General features: G+C 37.6%; 1 protein-coding gene across 3 annotated transcripts; it reads left to right on the plus strand.

The window, feature by feature from the left end:
- The first annotated feature begins 17,475 nt into the window (after positions 1–17,475).
- LOC127952218 (AN1-type zinc finger protein 2A) lies at positions 17,476–22,766 on the plus strand. Of its 3 annotated transcripts, none has more exons than XM_052550640.1 (10): positions 17,476–17,644; positions 18,208–18,279; positions 19,817–19,911; positions 20,015–20,146; positions 20,228–20,379; positions 20,466–20,585; positions 21,169–21,259; positions 21,356–21,432; positions 21,614–21,753; positions 22,435–22,766. In XM_052550640.1, exons 2-9 carry the CDS (start codon positions 18,225–18,227, stop codon positions 21,723–21,725), a joined length of 834 nt encoding a protein of 277 aa, XP_052406600.1. In that variant the 5' UTR covers positions 17,476–17,644; positions 18,208–18,224; the 3' UTR covers positions 21,726–21,753; positions 22,435–22,766. The 3 variants fall into 3 exon arrangements, 2 of the variants coding, with proteins under 2 accessions (XP_052406600.1, XP_052406596.1); XM_052550636.1 differs by having other exon boundaries at positions 21,614–21,698; XR_008152846.1 differs by lacking the exons at positions 21,614–21,753; positions 22,435–22,766 and having other exon boundaries at positions 20,466–20,581.
- Positions 22,767–24,293: the final 1,527 nt, after the last annotated feature.

Consider the following 24,293-nt stretch of genomic DNA (forward strand, 5'->3'; position numbering starts at 1 on the left):
GAATGTTAGTTTCTTTGTGCCCTAAACTTATATTATTATACTGTACACAAGTATGAATGATTCGGTTATCCAGATCTCTTTCTGAACATCAGAATTCTATAATTGCAGCTTTGACAGTTCAGGGCGCGGTCCCGTCGTGGCGCGATCTCGGCTCAATGAAAAGCAGCCCTTGACACGCGTTCCCGGGAGACATTGCATTTAAATCCGTTTTTCTACAACCAAGTGGCATTGTCAGATCTTAGCTTTAATTAACCCGATAATAAGACGAACACGACTTGCTTTCAGCGCCGTTATTAGACTTGTCTTCTTTGCCATTTATTTGGATTCTGGAGTTTCATTCACAATTTAGAGTTCAGTGGGCCACATTTATAAATAATGTATTTTATTTAGCACAGACGAATGTAATGTAGTATTCCTAAAAAAAAAAATCTGATTTGGTTTATTAAACATAAGCACGTTTATCTCATCTCAGTGGATCAAAGGGCGTTGTGTTCTACTTTATTTATTAGATATCAGTCAACTTCAGGCCAAAATAAAACATAGTGTCATGGTGTGGTGTAAAAAGTGTGCAACTCTGGAAAGGTGGCTATGATGAAAAACATAGACCTTTTACAAAAAATAAAAATAAAAATATGCATAGTCAGCCAACAACTTTATTAGATTAACGTTCAAAGGGAAAAGGAGGATTCTGGACTGGACCTCATCCACAAAACAAACACACCTTCCAGTAGCCTATCACCAATAACACTGCATTCCCTGCGTTTATCCTCAAGCCCATTCCCCAGAGTTCTCCTATATTCCTGGAACCATTATATAACTGGGGCATATATCCTATCTTAAAATCCCAACAGCCTTACCCAAGATGTCTTATAATTAGCAGGTGGAATTTCAGTTACATGAAGTTATCTGAACTCAAAAAGGATGCACTGGAGCGTACCTGAGCAAAACCCACCCAAAGCTACCCTTAACCATGCCTCTGGCGGAAAATGAGCATGTGCAATCAAGTAGACGTCACTGACCCCATTAACAGCAGGTGTTCCGACGTAACGCCTAACCAAACAAACTAATCAGAGCGCCCATCCAACACCGACGCCCGCATCACTAACATTACATAAAACCAAATTCATTTTTAATTAGGCCAGCAAATTAATAGCAACAGCTGAGGAGTTTAATTACTCAATTAACTTCACGCGCGTTAATTTTCAACTATCTAAATTAAGTTGCACATTATTCGATTTGATGATAATTATAGAGTTAAATCTAAATTAATTGTTGTGGATGATTTGATACGACGAGATGCAGCTCCATTTAAAGAAATAGACTCGGCTCTAGTGTTTTAAACCAAATCCTTTGATTCGATTTTAGCAGGCAGGAAACGCGCTTCCAAATTTTCTCTGATCCTGAGAATTTCCACCCTCTTCTTAATCCCTACAATTAAAAGTTTCCTCCATCTAATTATCTGTAATTGTACTGCTGTCAAAGTAGAATGGAGAAGTGAAAGCGATTGATTTGGACTTTTAATTCACTTCATTTCTGATAGAAGGGAAAGTAATTCCCTTCAAATTACCTCATTCAATCCTGACACCCTAATACCCTTCAAAATCTTTTTACTCACCGCATTTATATATTAAAAAGGAATCTAAAATGAGTGCGGCCTCCTAATAATAATAACCAAACTTCCATTAGAATAATAATTTCATTTCAATTAAAACTGACTTATCACCTTTGCTAAAACGTGCTTAATATGCCGAAAATTATCAATGCTTGAAGGAGCCCAAACTGGGGAGTCTAATTGTAATCAGCAAATCAGAGGTGCTTGTCGCTCTCGTGCCATCGCAGTGAGGCAGTTCGGAAATAGAACTAATTTACTCAGCTCCCCCGGGAAATCCGCTCAACAGATTAACATTTTCAAAATATAGTAATGATATAATTTGAGAAATGGTGACGCCAATTTGTGAGAAGCCTTTGTGCAGAATCATTTGCATTTTTTCACCGCCTGCATTTTTCCCGTTAATTACAGCTCCACAGATGAAGGGTGTGCAGTTTGACTCATTGCTTATTATTCAGCTTCAATCTAGTAATATAACAATGGGGAAAGAAAATAACCAAATCTTCCTCCTAACCCCATTTAATTCCTGAAGTGTCTCAGATTTTAGAGAATGCAAACTGTCTCTCTTATAGGAGCCAAAAGTGGCAAACTACTGGCGTGGGTGCGTGTGTGCATTTCCAGAGGTGTTCAGAGATGTGTAATGAAGTGTCACGTGAATAATTCCCCCCAAAATCTAAGGAGGACATACTTGTCAGGAACAAGGCCTACAGGCAACTAAAGAAATACCCAATCTAGATTAGTCCTTTGACTCGACCTGTATTTGACAACAAAAACACCCCCATGATAAGTCCGGCCTGCCCTGATCATAGTACACCTCTCCAGTGTGGGCCAGAAATGGTTAAACGTTTTCTTTGTTAAGATTTGGCTGTCCGTTAATCTCCTGCCAGGTCGGTAGCTCACGTTGTAGGGATCTGAGGCACGGAGAGCGTTAACTATTATCCACAGCCTGGCCATCTGCTGCTGTAGAAAATTCAAAGCCCAGGAGATCTGCATATATCCACATCGTAAACGAGGAAAGATGTTTTAATTAAGAGAAATCAGGTTAACTTAGCGCTAATTAACAAGCTATCTTCTTAATGAATTGTGTGTGCTGCTCTCTTTCTATGAAGCGAATAGGACATATTTCATTTCCAAAAACCAGTCCCCACTGCACCATCCATGAAAGGTGCATTATGCTCACTCGTTTATTAGGGCTCCTAAATTTTACACTAGCCTACTTAGTTCATCAGCGACTCGCTCGCATCATTCGCGAGTCACTTTAAGCGTGCGTCGACGTGCTTAATTGATAAAAGTTCTATTGCTCATTAATAGGCTTGTGTCTTTTTAATTAGGCTACCACTCTTCAAAACCCATTTGGTCAAAAAATCGAATACATGAGCGCCATCAAGCGGCGGCCCGTTTCCAATGTGGCATTCAATTTAGACCTCTTGACTAAGCAAAATTATTGTTTTTGTCCTATTGAATATATTAAAATGTTCTTTAATTCTTGATACGCTATCACCCATATTAATTTAAGGCATTACATCTTTAGGCTATTAAATTCAAGTTTATTTCGTTTTGTTGATCTTCTATTGACATCCTAAATGGTCCTGACTCCTGACATTGCGTTTCCTCCGGACCTCACTCCATCTGTTCACTTCTGTCGTCTCTTTATTCGAGCTCTATTTTAGGTCATTGTCCCTGACACGTTTATTGACGCCTCTTTTCCATCCACCCTCCCTCTAACTTTACTCGAGCCCCGAGCCGCCTCCTCTTCTGGTCCATTTACTCATTCTGCTTATACAAAAGGCTGAAGGGCGGTCCTCGAAGTTAACATCTCGCGCTGACACTTTGGTCAAAGCAGCCGACTTGGAGCATGTTTGAAGCCTCCCCCTCAGCCATGTAAACATGACAAAAAAGAATTATACAGACTATGTTAAAATGTTTTAAATAATCTGAGACCCAGCAAAACTATTTTTGTACTTACATATTTGTATATGATACACAATACATATGATTTAGCTTAATAATAAGAAACATATTGCCTTTTAACTGAATTTAAATAATTAATTATTGTAAATATATGATGATAATAATAATATCTAAAATATGATTTAAAAAATAAATGTAATAATTTAATTTATTGTAATTATTATTATTATTATTATTACCCACACCACAATCATGTGGTATAAGAGAAAAAAGAAGCTTTATAAAATCCATTCTCTTAAGACACCATCCTGTAAAACCGTTTTGGTTCTACCTGCAGCCTTTATTTTTAAGAGTGTATAACATTCTGAATATAAACTGTAGTCAAATCAGACCTTATTATTTTTAAAGGAAAGTGCTGACGGTGTGTTGTACTTTTTTTCCAACAAACAGTAATATTTACTAATCCAAACCTGCTTTGCAATTCTTAATAAGAATTACTGATATGACCAATCACAAAAGCTTAACAAGCCTTCAGATGCAATGGTTTATTAGGTGCAATTATCATTCAGACAGCCTATCAAAATTCAATCATGCATAAAGGGATTATTAACCAAGAATAATACTATCTCGTAATAGAAAATACGTTGGATTGCTTCCCTTCAATTTGTTGTGGCAGTAATTACTATCCAATTTGGAGTCACCGCCTAGCTTATATATCTGGACTCGCTCAACTGAATGTAAGGACAAAACAAAGAAAGACTTATTTGTTTATAGTTGGACTCAAGGAGCTGGTCATTGCTGGGTCACTGAATGCACTTAAGAGCAAACAAAGTTTAAAAATAAACTTCCGTGGTATGCTTTTATTTTTAATCCTGGATATTTCTCCAATATTTAAATCCAAGTCACTTTTGATAAGGCTGTGTGAATTCATTATAATGTAACTATAAGAATTTTCATATATAATGTTTGCATTGTGTCCCTCTGAATCTCACACCTGTGAGCCCATGAGGATTTTTTAGTGCTAAGTGCTTATAAGTGTAGTCACATTTCAGCAGGAAACCCCACAGTTTAGAAGGTGTGAATGTGCGTATGAGGCATGGTATGTCAAACACACCTATAAAAAAAGTGAAATGTTTTCAAGTACTGGACACCTGGGAAATTTGTGACACCGCTGACAGGGTGAGAGAGAAATGGTGATGAGCGGCCCCTAAACAAAAGCGTTTATGATGCTATTTGACAGACACTGTCACCGCACAGAGAAATGGAGGCTGACCCAGAGACACATTTTGGCAGAGAGCCATTGCACATTTGTAGGCATAAACGTTTGCTCTCGCAAAGACAGGATAATAAGCAGATATGAAATTATTACAATCATTTTACTATTCAAGCTGACAGAGTTTCGGCAACGTAAAGGAATCCCAGTGATGAAGCAGGTGTTCTCTGAGAGGTGCCATCTGGCAGCAAAATTAGCAGCTTATGAGCCAGGTGCTCTTGTACCAGGGAAGAATCTGAGATGAGCTCAAAAGTGATCTTTTACACGGGCCTCCAGGAGCATGACTGAGCACTGTTGCATAATAAGAGGCTGGGTGGTCTTTGTTTTGAATTATTTAAATGCGTTTGCGCGATGCGAGGGTGTTTATGCATATTGTGTAAACCTATTTTGCAAATATATGAATTTCAGATCTTTAAATTGGATCGCTGGTTGAGTGATCAATACACTAATTAACCTATTAGAGATTATGGAGGGTTTCAGAATCCATGTGTTTTCACAGCCTGAACATTACCTGTTAATCTTCCTGACAACTTTCATTATTCACGCTTATTTCATTTATAGATGCTTTTAATGGGATAGTTCACCTTAAAATGAAAGTTCTGTTATTTAGTCACCATCATGTTTTGAAACAAACTGGATCCTATACTGAATTTTATTATATGAAAGCAAAAAAATAAATTATTATTTAAATTATCTTCTGTGTTCTACAGAAAAAATTAAGGATATACAGGTTTGGATCATGAGGGTGAGTAAATGATGAGAGAATTTACATTTTTGAGTGAACATGCATAAAAATAACATGGTGTGCAGAGCTAGCTAGTGAATTTCAAAAATTAAAGGGATAGTTCACCCAAAAATGAAAATTAGCCCCAAGGCATCATTATGTGTATATGACTTTCTTCTTTCAAACGTATCCAATTGGAGTTATATAAAAAATTGTCCTGGATCTTCCAAGTTTTATAATGGCAGTGGGGGGTGTTTCTGTTAAACAGTTCAAAAGAAGTCTAATAAAGCGCATCAATCTGAAATATCAGTAAATCATACCAAGTAAATGTGGTAAAACTTTGTATTGCTACTCTCATGGTTATAGATGCAGTCATAGAACAATGTAGCAGAAATGAGTCAAATCAGACAAATCAAAGAGTCTATCAGAGCTGTGTGCACTGAAACATGAGCTGAATTCCTCAGGAAGTCATAAATCAGTTCTAGTGCCACAGGAACTAAGCAAGATAACCAACCAACCAACCAACTTGTTCACACAACAGCTTTCAACATAAACACCAATAGAACAATTATTAACAATTTTAATTCGAAGAAGAGATTGTCAAATTTATTGTTCGTGATTGAAATGCAACGCTGGACATCACATGTAAACCCAGGAGATCAAGTTAAATACTTGCATTGACTTCCCCCCCAGCCAGTGAAACCAGACTGAAATTCCTAAGGGGGAAGGGCTTTAAACCTTTGTCTTCACAGAAAAGTCCTTTGCCAGAGAATGGCAAAGAAACCCTTTTTATACATTATATATGGACCAGAATGAACTCAAAAAAGACTTATGAATGAATCATTCCATTGCTTAACTCCATATTCATTTATGTGTAACCCACACATTTGACTATCATGTATAATCACTTATTGTGTATGTCTTTTGATAACTATAGGATACCTAGTCATGTCTAGTATTCAAATAATCGCATTTTCTTGCTTGATATTGTCCTGACAATCATTTATTTGTAAAATATATCATAATCATGTTATAGGAATCATGTCCAAAATTAGACCCTGTGAGGCAAGAACCACATGCTTGGTAAGATAAACAAATGATTTATGATACCCAAGACTCAAGAACATATCTGATTGGTCAAGGCAACATTTGAGGGGTGGCCAACAGGAAGTTTTAAATACTTTGGACACGATGTAATTTCGTTTTTAGTCATGCCTTGTTTTTAGTTCTAGTCTGCCTGCTGCTATTAGCCATGTCGGCTTTTAGTCTGCTTTTTAGTTCTAGTCTAGCTGCTGCTATCAGTCATGCCTGCTCTTAGCTTTTAGCTTGTAGCTTTGCTACCTAGCTTTAGCTATAAGCATCTAGCCATGCGGTTAGTCGTCATTGTTCTTTGAGCGCGGTTCCAGCGTGCCTGCCTACTGCTGCTACTATGAGAAGGAACACAACCTAGTCTCGTCAAACTTTATTTCTTTTCTTTTCCGTTTGAGAGTTTCGTGTTCTGAGTTAAGTTTTGTAACGTCGAGTCTCCAACGCCTGACCTCGGATGCCCGTTCAACTTCGACCAGCGCACACGACTCTGCACTGTCAGCCAACGCCCAACAACCACGGGCTTCCCAAGACGTCACTTCACTACTGAACTTCCAGCCAATCAGCGACACCGGGATACCCCTTTCAACGGGAGTCCCTTTCACAGGAAACTAAGGCAACGTATCCCCAGATATTTGTTGTACTGGTGTATCTAATATAATTTTAGTCACATTGAGGAACTCAATGCAAAGGCTAATTACGTGATTGATGGTTGTTCATGTCTATGCAATTTAACGTATTGCTGTAAACTTGGGATTACATATTTCCATTCTCTTAAACTCATCTTTCCCTAACTTTCGACCTTCCTGCAACTTGTGTGAATGTGTGTGTGCGTGCGTTTATGTGTTTGATTAGTTTACATGTCTTAGATTTATCTAATAAAGCCTTATTCATATTGAAAAGAGAAGTATCTTGTGTTTTGTGCTTACAAGTTAATGTCTTAAACTGCCGATCTTGTTACTGTGCTAATTGATAGTGTTTTCACTATAGTTTGGATATTAGTATCCAGCGCAGATTTGATGTTAAACGGCTCGTTCACTGAATCGCAGGCGCGTCTCCGTGAACAGCCGTGAAACAGTGATTCTGTTCAAATTCCCTTTAAAATCTTAAATGATTCCCTTTGAGCTAAATTGACCTGTTTCCCTTACATTTATTATGGTGGAGAAAATGCGGGCAGTTTAATCTAAATTGTGAGCATAAACCAAGTTATTTAATCTTTGATTTTGCTAAATGAATGAATGATGAGAAGCTTGCGAGACGTGTGTGTTTGAGAGTGTGACGTAAGCAGCGCGCGCCCTCCCGCTTGAATGAAAGGAGCTAGAGGAGACTTTAACTCGAGTCCGTCTCCCCTTTGTTAACAGCAGTAAGTGAACTTAAAAGTAAACATCTGAGATCGTACAATAAGGTAGAAATTGAGCGTGTTCCTCATTTGTGTAATGCCTTGTTTTATAGCTGATTTGATTTCACTGCGTGTTCCAGTGTCTCAAACGCTATCTCAGTCACTGTTTGCTGAACGGAGCTAAACTGTTAGTGTTTCAAAAGGGATATAAATCGGTGAATAAAGAATAGTTTTGAGCGGGTTCCTCAATCTATTTATCAAAGTCCCCGTATTCATATTTCATATAGTTTGATTGCCAGTGCGTGTTCCACTGCCGAATCAAATTTGATATTCGACTCCCCTAAGTTAACGTTAAACATTAGAGAACAATGTTTGCCCATTTGTATCCGTTCACAAAGTGAATGCAATCTCGCGTAACACTGCGTGTGTCCGAGAGTAATTTGAATGGGAGTGTTTTAAAAGCTTGATCAAGTAAATTTTAACTGTGTACCAACAGCGAAGGAAAACTTTTATGTTTGTGTCCAGAAAAACTGGCACGGAGAATCAAATTGCTGAGATTGATATAATAACTACAGCAGGAAGCTGCTATTTGAATTAAGATAAATTTAACTCTATACAAACTGAGAGTTTAAGTGCCACATCGCAAAACCAACTGAAAGGCGGTGTTGTTATTTGTACAGTGTTGAAATGAGCCGACATTTCATGTAACATGCTTAACTGTATTTGCAACAATGCAACGATTCATGTGCTGATCCACTAGAATGTGTTTTGGTTGCCATAGTGACGACCGTGACCCGGAAGCCTAACGTACTTCCGGAGCAACTCCGAACTGTGCACGAGCAGCGCACAAACTCCACGGTGTCGCTAAACTAACGAAACCATTGCATTTACATTGAAGTCTATACTAAAGCCACTAGCCTCAAAGGTTAGCCGTTAGCATTACCATACAGTGGTAGAATAATGTGTGTTTGGGCAACGCTGACGTGATTTAACCATTTTAAACATCTTAACTAACACTTGTTAGTCTCTTTCTTTTTATCGCTCTCTTTTCTCACTAAACCACTTATTTTCATTTTACTAGAAAGGGAAATACTGACTCACAATTATTAATTGTCAAATTGAAATTTAATTGAAACATTAAATTTATTTGGAAGCATTTAAAATTTCCCTTTCAGATTATTTCATATGATCTTTTATTTCTAGTATTCTCTTTTTGGTCTAATTATTTTAGGAATGAATAAGCCTTGAACTTTGGAAGTTAAAGTAAACTTATTCTTCCTAATTTATTTATTACCCATCTGAATATATGCTATTCAGACCTTTACTTATTTGAATGCGTTTTACCCCTCTTCCTGTTTTGGTTATACACTTAACCACTACTGTTTTACGTATTGATTTCCTCTTTTTAATTTCATGTTTGCATATTTTGCCCATTTATTAATTTTTTTAATTTTCCTATTTCTTACCATTTCTTTTGTGTATCCTAGCCTGGGAACGACAAACCTGAGCCCTAAAAGGAGACATTGTTATCCCTCACTACGAGTTCAAATAAATTAGAAAGACAACTCTCTTTCACTTAAAGTTTATTTTGTTTGATTAGTTGTGCAGCAACTAACACAACGCTCTCCTTGTAGTTCAGATAACCGCTACTGAGACTTACCATCTCCGTCCTCTCTCTCCTTTGCTTTCCTCTTCTCTTTTTACATTTGTAGGACATGTAAGAACCATCAATCAATTCTAAGTGAAGTCAATACCGTGCCAAAGACGACGAATCATCCTTATGAATTTGATTGTAATCATCCTCTCATTTGTTCTTCCTAACCTCCCTACATTTGGAAACGCAATCCAAGTTTTAGCATCTCATCCAACGTTGAGATCGATTTAATAGAGATACGTGCTGAGCAACTGTCGCCTTCGCTGACTCCCTGGTGAGCCGTCCAACTGAAAGGTGTACGGTGTCAATCCTGTCAGACTAAGAAAAGAGATATCAGAATTATTATTGTGTTCTTTTGTCCAAAGCAAGAAATATAATAATATTGTTTATGTTTTTGATAACATTTAATTGGAAAAAATTATTTTCCTCATTTGAAAAACAGAAATTTTGCTTGTCATTTGAATTTGTTTTTCACCTCTGTCTCTCTTTTCCTCTTTCTCATTAGAGTGACAAAGTCGTCGCATCTCTAGTCTACTTAGACACCCTGAGACCAACACAGTCATCACCACATTTCACTAGTGGTTCACAATCACTGATACAACACTTAGTTGTCCCACCACACATAGGCTTTTACTCCACACAGATCTGTGTCAGTCTCTCTTCTCCCCAGCGTGCCAACATGCCGCAGACTGCAGACCCCATTGCCCATGGGGAAGATGTGAACATTTGGCTGAGAGGCATAACAGACAGCCTCACTCCAAAGACATTTGAACTGTTATTATTTTTAATAATAATCCTAATCCTGAGAAGATTCCTGACACAAGATTCAAGCCAGAACAACAACCACGAGGAGCTAGTCAAGATCACGAGCTCACTAAGCTATGCCTTCACAACCCAGCTGAAACTGAGCGACAAGCACATCACCCACCTTCAAGAGGAGCTGACAGGTGCTCAACGTCGCATAGACAAGCTGGAAGTGAAAGTTCAAAATCAACTCAAAGCACCCAGCGAGAGGGAGCAGGATACAACAGAACAAGTTATGAAGCTCCTAGCAGCCCTGGCAGCAGCTCAGCTCGACCAGCGACATGCAACGGCTGCTCAGAAAGACCTGGTAAACAGACTCCAGTATGCCGAACAGCTACTAGAGAAAGCCAAGCTAGACATCAGAAACAAGAACTCTGAAATCAGTGCTTTGAAAGACCACCTTGAAAGGTACAGAACTGAAATGGACAATCTGACCCAACAACTAGATGATACCAACGATGAGCTCTACATGGTCAGAAAAGAACTCCAAAATGCTTACAAGCACAAACTAGAGCCAAGAAAAGAGAAACATCTCTTAGCCTCATCACTGCTGAGCAGAGCAGAGTCCCACGTCCAAGAACTGGCATATGACGAAAGGAGCGAAGGGCCACAACCCAAAACCTCACCTGCCTTCGCCACACAACCCTTTCCTGCCAACGAAAGAAAACCTCCCGTCCAAGGCCTTGAAGCTGCACACGGGATGACCATCAAAGACCTCAACAAGCTGTCTAAAAACATCAGCAGGTTCAACCCGAACTCCACAGAGAGCCCCGACATCCAAGCTTATCTGCGAGATATCGAATTTCACCTGGAAGTGAGACCTCATGTGACTGACAGAGACTGGTTATACCTCCTTAGAGCCACGTCCAGTTCCGAGGTACGAAACTTTCTAGATCGACAGCCCAGTCAAACCAAGTCAAACTACCAGCGACTTCGTGAGGTCCTGATTAAAGAGTTTACAGACCCAGAGTCTGAACATGGACTGTTAACTGCCTTGGAAACCAAACAAGGTCGTCAAGAGACTCCACAAGCTTACTACAACCGACTCCGACAATCCTACTTTGGTGCACACAACAACTCTGACCTTGAAGAGGATGTGAACTTCAAAACCCTCTTCCTAAAGAATCTGCACCCTGGAGTCAGTCACCATCTAGGTGTCATGGCCTGTCCGAACTCCATGACCATCCAACAGTTGCGTGACCTAACACAGAAGGCCTATAACAAGCAGAAGTTGGCCTCAAAGAAAGGTAACAAAACCTCCACACTCTTGAACTCTGTCAACAAAGACTCAAGCCTTGCACTGGACGACACCCAGTGGCATCACAACACCAGAGTCTTCCATCAAGAGCACAGAGAACGTGACGCCCATATCCACGACCGCTTTCAGCCCAACTGCTGGAAAAATCCATGGGACCAGCCACGCTTCTCAAGAAACCAAAAGGATAACATCTGGAAACCTAACCAGAGATCCAAAGGTAATCACCTGACTCATCCAAGAGCAACTCGTGTGGGTAAGCGACAACAAAACCCACCTCAGCACCACTCAGACATGCACAGTGCTGAGTATGCACAAGAACATAACCGCTTACCATTAGAAGACACGGAACAAGTCATGGAACAACTAAGAGAGTTCCTTCAAGACAATTTACATGCATATGACCACAAAGTTGAGTCATGCTCGCTGTGACCAGCGACAGAACGGAAGGCCGGTGATCACCTGGTGCACCACATCAGAGATGACAAGCACCTGTTCAACAACAACCCAGAATGAACAAGTCTTTCACGGCCAACTGTTGATGAAAAATCTGAGGTACTAAAGGACATCACCTCAGTCACTAACAAACTGTCAAATGAACTCCAACTCCAAGTTCCAAATTCCCTGTCTGTGCAACAGCAACCACCAGAGCACAGAAGGTCAGAAAGTCTGCTACAGCCAGAAGGCATCACAAGAAGAATGCAACATAGGAGACAAGTTTTGCAACTCAGCTTCACACAGCCATGCCAAACTGCCTCCGACTGTCTGCTAAAGAACTTCCTGCCTTGCTGGACTGACCCCTCATTAGACCATGGACACGCCCTCATCCAAGCCAAGGATGCTGAGAGCCAGTCTTAAGTGACATGCTAGAAAAAGGGGGAGACAACACAGACTTGAACAGATCTGACCACACATGCACTACACCAGTAATACACATTACCTACACCCAGAGGTAAACACATCTACTGATAACACAGTCAACAAACATATTCTTCCCACAGGTAGAATATCCAACTTTTAGTGTAACAAAGTTACACATACCCACCATGAAGAAACGTGCAGCCATCCTCACAATAGGTAGAACACCTGACACTAAGTTAAGGTTCATGACACACTAGCTGCACCTGACATCCTAGCTCAATAGTAGTTGTAACCCATGCTAGGAAAACCCACAGCAGCCTTGTTTTGTTTTGTTCTTCTTCTACCTATCCTTCTCCTTCCCCTCTTTCCTGAGTAGGTGAAATGCCTAGACACCCTGCGAGGGTCGAAGGTCTGATATTAGGATTGACTCGCAACACCTAATATCCGCCAGCCACTCTAAACTGAATGGAAGCCAGAGAGCTCCATGCATGATAGGTCAATTCATTGAATTGAAATGAAATTACTAGAAAACTAATGGTAAACATGTAAAGTAAGACAACCTAGAAGAACCAAACAAAGTTAACCACAAATTTGATTGATGAATCAAAATAAAAACAATTTCCAAGACGATCTAAACTATCCTCAATGTGCTAAACTACATTGACTAATTGAACTTAACCACGTGTACCTAAATAACCTGATGCCTGCACCAGTACAGTAACTGTCATGGAGGTGTTGTCTTGCTGTTTGCTGTGTTTGTCTGCTTCTTCTGCCTTTGTTTCTCCAGCGATCGACGATGTCTTCACCTAAACACCTCGCCGATCGAAAGGGGGATATATGTAGCAGAAATGAGTCAAATCAGACAAATCAAAGAGTCTATCAGAGCTGTGTGCACTGAAACATGAGCTGAATTCCTCAGGAAGTCATAAATCAGTTCTAGTGCCACAGGAACTAAGCAAGATAACCAACCAACCAACCAACTTGTTCACACAACAGCTTTCAACATAAACACCAATAGAACAATTATTAACAATTTTAATTCGAAGAAGAGATTGTCAAATTTATTGTTCGTGATTGAAATGCAACGCTGGACATCACATGTAAACCCAGGAGATCAAGTTAAATACTTGCATTGACTTCCCCCCCAGCCAGTGAAACCAGACTGAAATTCCTAAGGGGGAAGGGCTTTAAACCTTTGTCTTCACAGAAAAGTCCTTTGCCAGAGAATGGCAAAGAAACCCTTTTTATACATTATATATGGACCAGAATGAACTCAAAAAAGACTTATGAATGAATCATTCCATTGCTTAACTCCATATTCATTTATGTGTAACCCACACATTTGACTATCATGTATAATCACTTATTGTGTATGTCTTTTGATAACTATAGGATACCTAGTCATGTCTAGTATTCAAATAATCGCATTTTCTTGCTTGATATTGTCCTGACAATCATTTATTTGTAAAATATATCATAATCATGTTATAGGAATCATGTCCAAAATTAGACCCTGTGAGGCAAGAACCACATGCTTGGTAAGATAAACAAATGATTTATGATACCCAAGACTCAAGAACATATCTGATTGGTCAAGGCAACATTTGAGGGGTGGCCAACAGGAAGTTTTAAATACTTTGGACACGATGTAATTTCGTTTTTAGTCATGCCTTGTTTTTAGTTCTAGTCTGCCTGCTGCTATTAGCCATGTCGGCTTTTAGTCTGCTTTTTAGTTCTAGTCTAGCTGCTGCTATCAGTCATGCCTGCTCTTAGCTTTTAGCTTGTAGCTTTGCTACCTAGCTTTAGCTATAAGCATCTAGCCATGCGGTTAGTCGTCATTGTTCTTTGAGCGCGGTTCCAGCGTGCCTGCCTACTGCTGCTACTATGAGAAGGAACACAACCTAGTCTCGTCAAACTTTATTTCTTTTCTTTTCCGTTTGAGAGTTTCGTGTTCTGAGTTAAGTTTTGTAACGTCGAGTCTCCAACGCCTGACCTCGGATGCCCGTTCAACTTCGACCAGCGCACACGACTCTGCACTGTCAGCCAACGCCCAACAACCACGGGCTTCCCAAGACGTCACTTCACTACTGAACTTCCAGCCAATCAGCGACACCGGGATACCCCTTTCAACGGGAGTCCCTTTCACAGGAAACTAAGGCAACGTATCCCCAGATATTTGTTGTACTGGTGTATCTAATATAATTTTAGTCACATTGAGGAACTCAATGCAAAGGCTAATTACGTGATTGATGGTTGTTCATGTCTATGCAATTTAACGTATTGCTGTAAACTTGGGATTACATATTTCCATTCTCTTAAACTCATCTTTCCCTAACTTTCGACCTTCCTGCAACTTGTGTGAATGTGTGTGTGCGTGCGTTTATGTGTTTGATTAGTTTACATGTCTTAGATTTATCTAATAAAGCCTTATTCATATTGAAAAGAGAAGTATCTTGTGTTTTGTGCTTACAAGTTAATGTCTTAAACTGCCGATCTTGTTACTGTGCTAATTGATAGTGTTTTCACTATAGTTTGGATATTAGTATCCAGCGCAGATTTGATGTTAAACGGCTCGTTCACTGAATCGCAGGCGCGTCTCCGTGAACAGCCGTGAAACAGTGATTCTGTTCAAATTCCCTTTAAAATCTTAAATGATTCCCTTTGAGCTAAATTGACCTGTTTCCCTTACAACAAAATGCCAGATCTTGCGTGACAGATCATAAAACATAATGCCCTTTTTCAATTGAATGATCTCTGTTCATGCAGGTGAAATAATTAATTTAAAACACAAACTATAATTCAGACAATTTACCGCCTGTATTTCCAGAGTATGAATTGACAGTAACATTGAAACCAAAATGAAAAATAATTAAGAAGTATTACATTTTTAGGGAGGCTCAAGTAGAAAAAGAAACAACATTACTGTCACCTTGTGGAGAAATTGAGAGGCAAAGCGCAAGAAATTGCACAGAAAATTTTCCTATCCCACTTTGTGATGTTTCATTAAGTATCTCAGAACTCATGGCTTTACTTAATGATCACTATTGTGAAAGCTGTTCTCAAGACCAAATACTGTCATAGCTAGTAATGTTAAGGTGTCATTTACACTTGTCCTTATTGACATTTTCAATGGTAATTTGCCTGTACATTCTCTTTTGTTACAGGAAGCATTAGAACAAACAGATTTGCAGCAATCAGAGTCCATTTTTCTGACACCTCTTATCTATGCTGTCAAAATGCTGACAGGTGATCCCAGTCCTCCTCTGATAGCTGGTGTGATGCATCATCTGGCAGGACTCAAAAGAGAAAACACAGCCCTTATTGGTCATACAAGATGACACATACAACCACAACGTTCCAGATTTATTTTCAGCACTGTCATTGTGACATTTAACTTTCCAACAATGGGGACTGGAGAGTTATCTATATGCCAGTTTAACCACCAAATGATCATTTATTATTTATTGTAATTCACAATGTTGTTCTATATGTATCTGATCCACGTTTTGCTACTCCTTGAAGTTAACAGTACATTAATGATTGAAATATGATATCTAAATAACACTTAATACTAGAGCACATTTAAAACAGCAGCTATTGACATAAGTGCTGTACAGTCTAAAAAAAATTCTAATTAACGGTTATATAAACATACATATTAACATAATTTCACAAATTTCATTTAAACATGATAATTTCTCATGTATATTCTTCTGTGTGTTAATTCATGTATGTTTTTATTTGTATTATTTTTATATTAAAATTTTCAAGAACATACTATAGTTATTTACGCAACACGCAATTTTAATATGTCGCATATAACATATAAACTCTATGGTAGGTTTTTTTATTATTATTATTATTATTTTTTAGATGAATCATGGCCTCTGGTGGTATTTTCTGGAAATCTCTAGCAATAACGTGATTGCGTCAGCAGGAACGTGACTAGTCAGGGCGTGACAGCTGTCTGAAGCCAGAAACAATAAGGAACAGAACTACCGGAAGCACAATTTTGCAGAGATGCGTTCCACTTGTAAAAGTCCCTTAAACAGTCAGTGCTATTATGTATTTTTATTTTGCCTTAGTAAAATGAAGCAGATGAGTTATTTGAGCCCAAAAAAATTAAACAATTCTTATGAACTATATATAGCCTATATTATTTATTTTTAGATAATAATAGTTTTCCTTTTGTTGGGCTCATATGTACTACACAGAACAGGTCTATAATGATGGCCAGTGAACTACTTTACACTACTTTGAGTTTTATACTATATACTCTCTACATTTGGCACATTCCAGATGTTTGGCTGGTTATAGCAGCACATACTCCTGTCAAGTGGCATGCACACCATCTCTCTATACAGTTTGAATAAACTACAACTGAATATAGGTTTACTGGATTTACAATATTCGGTTTACAATATTTATAACTGTGGATTATTTTTATGTCCCTTAGTATGGAAGAGAATCAAAACCCTATCTATTGAAAATCAGGATAGCACAGTTAAGCTACCACGGGCCACTAATAAAAAGCAACATTGCATTTCACATTGTTTTTTTTATTATTATTAATTTATTAATTACTTTATTAACTTTTAAAATTGGAGAATTCAACAGTAAGTTCTTGACATATTTCTCACATTTACACCATATGTTAATTTCATTTAGCAAAGATAGTTCTTTGGGCTTTTCGATTTAAAAAAAAAAAAAGATTCTACAATTTAAAGGCTGTTTGAAAATGAGCAAAATTGAGTTTTGAGTTAGGCTACTCCATTTAGTTTGATGAATATAACATTTTCCTAATAACAAAAACAAATCAATAATAAATATTGTTCTTTTAGATATCTTACTCATTTGAATGAAGGAAAACAGATATCTTACATATAAATCACGTGATGCTTGCTGCGACGGGACACCCTGCCATAAACTGCCGAATTTATAAACCTCGAGTACTTTTATTTTGAAACAACAGTCTCCTGTAGCAGATTCACACCTCCAGCGATGACATCTCAAAAAACAGCAGACGACAACTTACAAAAGCCCAAACACCGCGGTTGCGCTTGGCTCAAAGCTAAAAGCTTTAACTAGGTAACTAACGTTATCCAAGGAGGATTTGCGCACAGTCTCGGTAAGATACACCTTTACTGTTTTATCAACGTTACCTAGGTTAAAATGAACATTTTTTTAACGCAAAACAAACGACGAGTAACGTTAGTCATTCCTGGTTTCTCTATGCTTAATAAATCACCCTATTTAGACTATATTTAATAATAGGTGTTTATTTAACCTCACCCGGTTCAGTCTGTTGTTAAATGATGTTAACTTCTGGTCAAGTTCATTCACTCAGATTTTAATAGCATGAAAGATATCGTTTTCGTTCGCTCCAACTATAGCGTTTAAAACAACCTTTAGCGATTATAACAACCATATATTGAGATGTTCATAATATATTATTCTGTATGATTCAGCTTTAGTTGTTCGGTGCTCATAGTAAAGCCACAACAGTTACGTAACGTAATAGCCTGAGCCTAATATAGTAAACAAGATCATCTTAACTCTGGCCAGGCCTTCCTTCCGCATTCAGAGCATGTTTAAGTCGTTGTGTGGACCCCTGGTGTTTGTACTGACAGCTGGTCATATCAGGTCAGAGGTGATGTTAATCTGTTTGATTTCCTGATGTCCTGTTTACAGTCCAGCAGCTGAGGGTCATGGAGTTTCCTGATCTCGGGGAGCACTGCTCGGAGAAGAGCTGCAAACGTCTCGGTATGAATGTAATGTCTGATTGAACAATGTCCCATAGAGCAGGGCTCAGTGAAGTCGTTTTTCTATTGGCCTGGTCAGATTTGTCAGATTTTTACAACAAGCTTGTCAACATTTTCACTGGCCTCTAAAAAGATGCATAAAAATGGTTTTAAAAATGTATACTACTGTTCAAAAGTTTGGGGTCAGATTTATTTATTAATTTGATTATTTGGGAAGAAATGTATACTTTTATTCAGGTGGGACAAATACAATTATTCAGAAGTGACAGTAAATCCATTGTAGTTATATGGTTACAAAAGTTTTTATTCTGATTTAGTTCTTTTGAACATTCAAAGAGTCCTGGGGGAAAAAAATGGTTTCCATTAAAAAATTAAGCAGAGAAATAGTTTTCCACAGTGAAATCAGCATATTAGCCTGATTTCTGAAGGATCATGTGACACTGAAGACTGGAGTTATGATGCTGAAAATTCAGCTTTGATCTGGCTGGAATAAATTATATTTTAAAGTACATTCAAATGTAAAATTCTATAAAAAAAAATTTTACTGTATTTTTTCTTATCAAATTAATGCAGCTTTCTTTCAAAAACATTTTTAAAAAGTCTTAACAATCAACTTTCAAATGGTAGTGTATATTTGGATAGCCCAGAACAAAATATGTCTTTCAATGTTTCTTATTCAAATATGTATTTTACAAAAACAGTTATATATTAGATAGCTTTTACTTTTGCAATAGTAGTTGAAATTATTGCAATAATTTAACTCCATGACAGTTATGAATTAATAAATAAACAAAGGTACAGTGAAATGCTTGTTATTTTAGTGAAATTAATGATAATATCTGCGTATTACACAGCTGCCAATCAAATATCCTAAATAGATAAATAAAGGAATATGAATGCTTAGTTTTTCTGGATGAGCGGTCAGTTATACAGTGTTGCTCTGGGCATCTGCCATTTTCAGAAGTGATGTGATCGACCAATCAGAATCAAGTACTGGAGAGTGTGTAACAAAAACTTTAGATGTGATTTGTTGACCATTTCCAGCCTATTTAATTGAATACTTCTAAACCTATAGTGCTCTCTCTTTTTCCACCATTAGCCATCCTTATCATAAAGCCGTGTACAGCCTGTGAATTATTAATGTTTGTGTATGCGCACTAACTCCGCCTGATCCTTATTGAATGGCAAATGTGTTAAATCTCATGAGGTGTGGAATATCCTGTTTTCAGAACAATTTTTTTTTTTTCTTAAACAATCTAGTCATGGGAGTAATGTGTCATCCAGGTCGATTAATTTGGCAATATGTGGCCAATGTGAGGTCAAAAACACTGTCTGATAATTACACTCTGATTTCTGTTGTGTGACTTCAAAATTTAGTGTATATGTATGTATACATTTTAATGGATAAAGTATTTATATCAGCCACTGAAAAACCCATAGAGGTCACCAAGCCGGTTTTAATATAATGTTGCTGAGCTCATAGTGATTCAGCGTTAGTTGATAAATAAAACTTTAACTGTCCTGTGTGTACACTCCAGATTTTCTTCCAATGAAATGTGATGCCTGTGAAGAAATTTTCTGCAAAGACCACATAACTTATGCAAATCACAAGTGCACTTCTTCATATAAGAAGGTGGGCATAATTGTCTATAATAAATAATAATCTTGGCTCGTCGTATATTTTAACCCATGCTTAAAACATGTTGTGGCTTATACATGTTTGCTTCTTTGTGCAGGATATCCAGGTTCCTGTATGTCCGTTGTGCAACACCCCCATTCCCATTAGAAGAGGGGAAATGCCTGACATCAAAGTTGGGGAACACATAGACAGAGACTGCAAATCTGACCCTGCTCAGAGGAAACGAAAGGTAGGCGAGCCACCAAAAGGAAAGAGAGAAAATGCTATCTCTGTAAAATGAATACCGACTTGATTGTTTCCCACCCCACAGATCTTTACAAATAAATGCTCCAAAGGTGGCTGCAAGCAGAAGGAAATGATCCGAGTGACATGTGACCAGTGCCATTTGAACTACTGTCTCAAACATAGACATCCACTCGACCATGACTGTAAGACTGACGGCAAGCCAGTCTCCAAATCAGGGTTAGTACGATAGGTTTGCTTCCATACTGCTGAGTGAAGCTCTCTGGAAGACTAGTCTGATAGTAATGCTGGGGTTTGTTTTGCAGGCACGCAGCTTTAATGAGGGCTCAAGCCTCCTCTTCCAGTAATGCTGCGGCGTCATCCACTAGAGGGATCTCTAGGACCATGTCCAATGGAGTAACTGCAAGCAGACATCAGAGCAGTAGGTAAGCATATTTTTTAGGGGGGAATAAAAAAAATTGACTTCAGATGTGTTATTTGAATGTACACTAACAGTCAGAAATTTGGGATTGCTTCATTTTTTTGTATGTTTTTTAAAGCCGTTTCTTCTCACCAAGGCTTCATGCATTTGATAAAATACAGTTTAAACAGTAATGTTTTCTTATGTTGTTACAATTTAAAATAACTTTATAAAATATAATTTCTTCATGCAATGGGATTCATTACACGATCCTTCAGAAATCATTCTAATATGCGTTTTGCTGCTCACGAGATGTTTATTATTATTATTAATGTTGAAAACCATTGTGTTGCTAAATATTTTTGTTGAAACCAATGTTATTTATTTTTTATCAAGATTCTTTGAACAAAGAGTTTAAATGAAAAGCATTTATTTTAAACAGAAATCTTTTTTGTCACTGTAAATGTCTTTGATCGATTTAATGCGTCATGTCTTAATAAAAACAATTTCATAAAAAAAAATCTTACTGTCTCAGACTTTTAATGGGAGTGTATACAAGTCACTTGAGTGTTTTTCTCAGGCTCTTATTACTCTCTGTTGTCCCTCAGTGCACAAAGGATAAATGCTGTGTCTTCTCCGATGGTGTCTCCAACAGCGCAGAATGTAATTCCATCATCAGCATCATTTCAAGTCGGCCTGGTATGTTGCTCATTTTGAACTTCATTTCAAATACACTGTCAATCTTTAAACTGAGTTTGACTATATTTAAACCATGAATTGTGTTTTATTTCACAGACGGAGGAACAGGCCCTTCAGAGAGCATTAGAAATGTCACTGGCTGAAACAGCTCGGGCAAGCCAACCTACTCTGAGGTATTTCTGACCTCTTCTGCCCTAATAATAAACCATAAAGATTTTAAAATGATTTTTGAACATAACATTTAGTATTGGAAGTGTGCTATTTAAAAAAAATAAAAAAAGAAAGAAAGAAAACGGTTTAACTGTAATATTGAAATCTGAAATCTATGCTAGTAGCTAACTTTGTGCATTTCAGCCCTCAGGAGCAGGAGGATCTGGCCTTAGCTCAGGCTCTCGCTGCTAGTGAAGAAGAATACAGGAGACAGCAGCAGAGACAACAGGTAGCCAGAAACCTTAGCAGTCAGTAGCATACTATGCTAACAGGACCTCATTTAGGTACATAGCCCTAGTGGCATCTCTGTTTACGTCTAATATTCTGGGTGCTGGGTTCTATTATATGGTTTGTATTGAATATCAACATTAAGTATCAACATCTGACACATCTTGGGTGAGCGGTAACACCTGGGTGTGCATCTGGGAATGCAATAACATTGCAATATTTACAGAGAGACTGTTAATTAAACAAGAAACTCTTAAAAGAGAAAAAAATGTTTGCTTATCAATTAAAATGATCTTTCCAATTTTATGGGGGTGTGCTTTTGAACTGGCCTTGGTTTGCATGTCTTATAAATTCAGATTGATGATTCCAGAAGCAAGCATGTGTACTTTTACTGTTTTGCAGAGATGGTCCCTTTGAAGTGTGAATTTGAATAAAACGCTTGGCTTGATATTTGTGTAATTGTCATCTTGTTAATATGAATAATAACAAAATATTATCGAAAAACACTGAAGCTAAGGTTTTGGCCAAAAACAAATAAAGTTTACTTAATAATAAAATTAATCAGATTTATTTAATAACCATACACTGAATTGCATGTATCCATTTAAATGATTTACCATATCACCAGGACTTGATTTAGGTCAAGTCACCATCAGTCAGGTTTTACCATTATGTCTGTGAATGATGCTACTACAGTGATTAAATACTAGATCTCTACTTCTCTTCTCAATCCACAGGGAGGAGCTGTCAAAGAGACCAGCTGCTGTCTGTCTTAATGTGAGGTGGCACTGGTCAACTGTAATCTGCCTCAATCTGCACACAAGCACCAATAATGTCCCAGTGAGCTGCACATGTCCAGCATATGAAGCTTCTACTTCCCAAGTCAACACATCTGACGGCTGTTATGTTGTCGTTGTTTTTCTGTTGCGCGTCACTCTGTATTATGCTTCATAGATGGACTTTTGTGCCGTTTTGGCAAGTGGTGCTTCATGTAAATATTTTATATAGCTATCATGTTAATCTGTCAATCAATCTAGATGTCTTTTGAAATAAATTATTTTAAAGTGTTTATTTCACACTCTATTGATCATACCTCTTAACCAGAACACTACACACTTTAGTCTTCATTATACATTTGATTTTAAGAGTGGATGTTATACATAAGCAGTGTAAATGTGTGATCACATTAGAGACATTTGAGATTTTGGGTGCAAAACAGGAGTGGGCATCAAAACATCTCTGAGCTGTTGGACCAGTAAATTATTTTTTCTTTGCTTTTACAATTAGTGATTCCCTGCAGGTTCTCCATTTTGTTTGATGCATTATTTTAAAAAAAAATCACTGAATTATCCAGATTTTTTTTTTTTTTTTTTTTTTTTTTTTAATAGGTTCATTGTGACAAGTCTGACAAAAGTACAGTGCATTCGATGAATTGTAATGTTGTTTAACAACATACTGATTTTGTTCAGCTGATGAAAGTCTTAAAAAAAAAAAAAAAACACTCCATAAAACAGATGTGACATTTTTGAGTTGACAAAGTGAATATATAAAGTGTGTTTGGGTAAATACAAGGTTTGGAATATTTTATACACTATTAATTTTGTATTTAAAAATAAAATGTTATTTATTAAATTATTTATAAAATGTATAAATCATATTTATAAAATGTATGCACTCTTATACCGTTTAAAACAAACTAAACGACTACCAATCAATTTATTTTTGAAAGCATTTCAGCAGAACCAGACCTAGTAAGTGATTAATGTTTCCAATAAAGACACTGTCAATCTGACACCTGTGAGATGAGTCACAATGTGAAATGCTGAGACATTAATGGCATCATTATGCAGTTTTGTTTTTTAGATGCTGGCAGCACTGCATTAAGCTCGCTGTTATAGTGCTGTCCAAACATTAAAAATAAAATAACAGATTAAGTTTCTTTCTTAAAATCTAGAATCTATGTAATCACTTCAATTATCAAGCCACAGGGATTAAAGTTTTCTGTCTCTACGACGGATTTCCTTCAATTAGAAAATAAAATGAGGGGAAGAGGAAGTTGTAGCGCATGTTGTTGTTCCCCGTCACAGCTACAGCTTTTCAGTGAAAACAGTCGGGTTATTAGCAGAGAACACAGAGCAGAACTTGAATATTCTGCGGGGGATTGCGGCTATTAATAACAATTGTACTCATTCCCGCAGGCTTGCGTTTTATAACTAGATGACAGATGACGGAATGTATCATTCACAGCTTTTAATAGAGAGTTTGCAAATGTGATATTGATTTAATACAACAGTTCAATAAATAAGTACTGCCTGATTTTGCTCTATTTCTTTAACGAAAAGAGTTCCTCTTTATTACAGCTCAGCCTCTTCTTATCTCTAAAAGCAAACACAGCCGAGTTTCATTCATTGAATGAAAGCGAGTTTTAAACTAATCTTGTGAGTCAGTGATTTTTAAACCATTCATAAGGACATTCACTTCATTCCTGAATGAATCAGCCACTCTAACGAATCAACTGAATTAATGATTCAGTGATCAAATCAGTGACTTGCCGCCACCTGCTGGTTAATTGCATTTAGTTGAATTTTAAGCGTAT

Source organism: Carassius gibelio, chromosome A3, assembly GCF_023724105.1.
Source record: "Carassius gibelio isolate Cgi1373 ecotype wild population from Czech Republic chromosome A3, carGib1.2-hapl.c, whole genome shotgun sequence".
NCBI classification, from domain to species: Eukaryota; Metazoa; Chordata; class Actinopteri; order Cypriniformes; family Cyprinidae; genus Carassius; species Carassius gibelio.

Coding starts and splice junctions, on each gene's coding strand:
- LOC127952218 (XM_052550636.1), top strand. CDS start 18,225: ATGGAGTTTCCTGATCTCGGGGAGCACTGCTCGGAGAAGAGCTGCAAA. Junction 19,912..20,014: donor GCACTTCTTCATATAAGAAG/GTGGGCATAATT, acceptor TTCTTTGTGCAG/GATATCCAGGTTCCTGTATG. Junction 21,699..22,434: donor GACAGCAGCAGAGACAACAG/GTAGCCAGAAAC, acceptor CTCAATCCACAG/GGAGGAGCTGTCAAAGAGAC.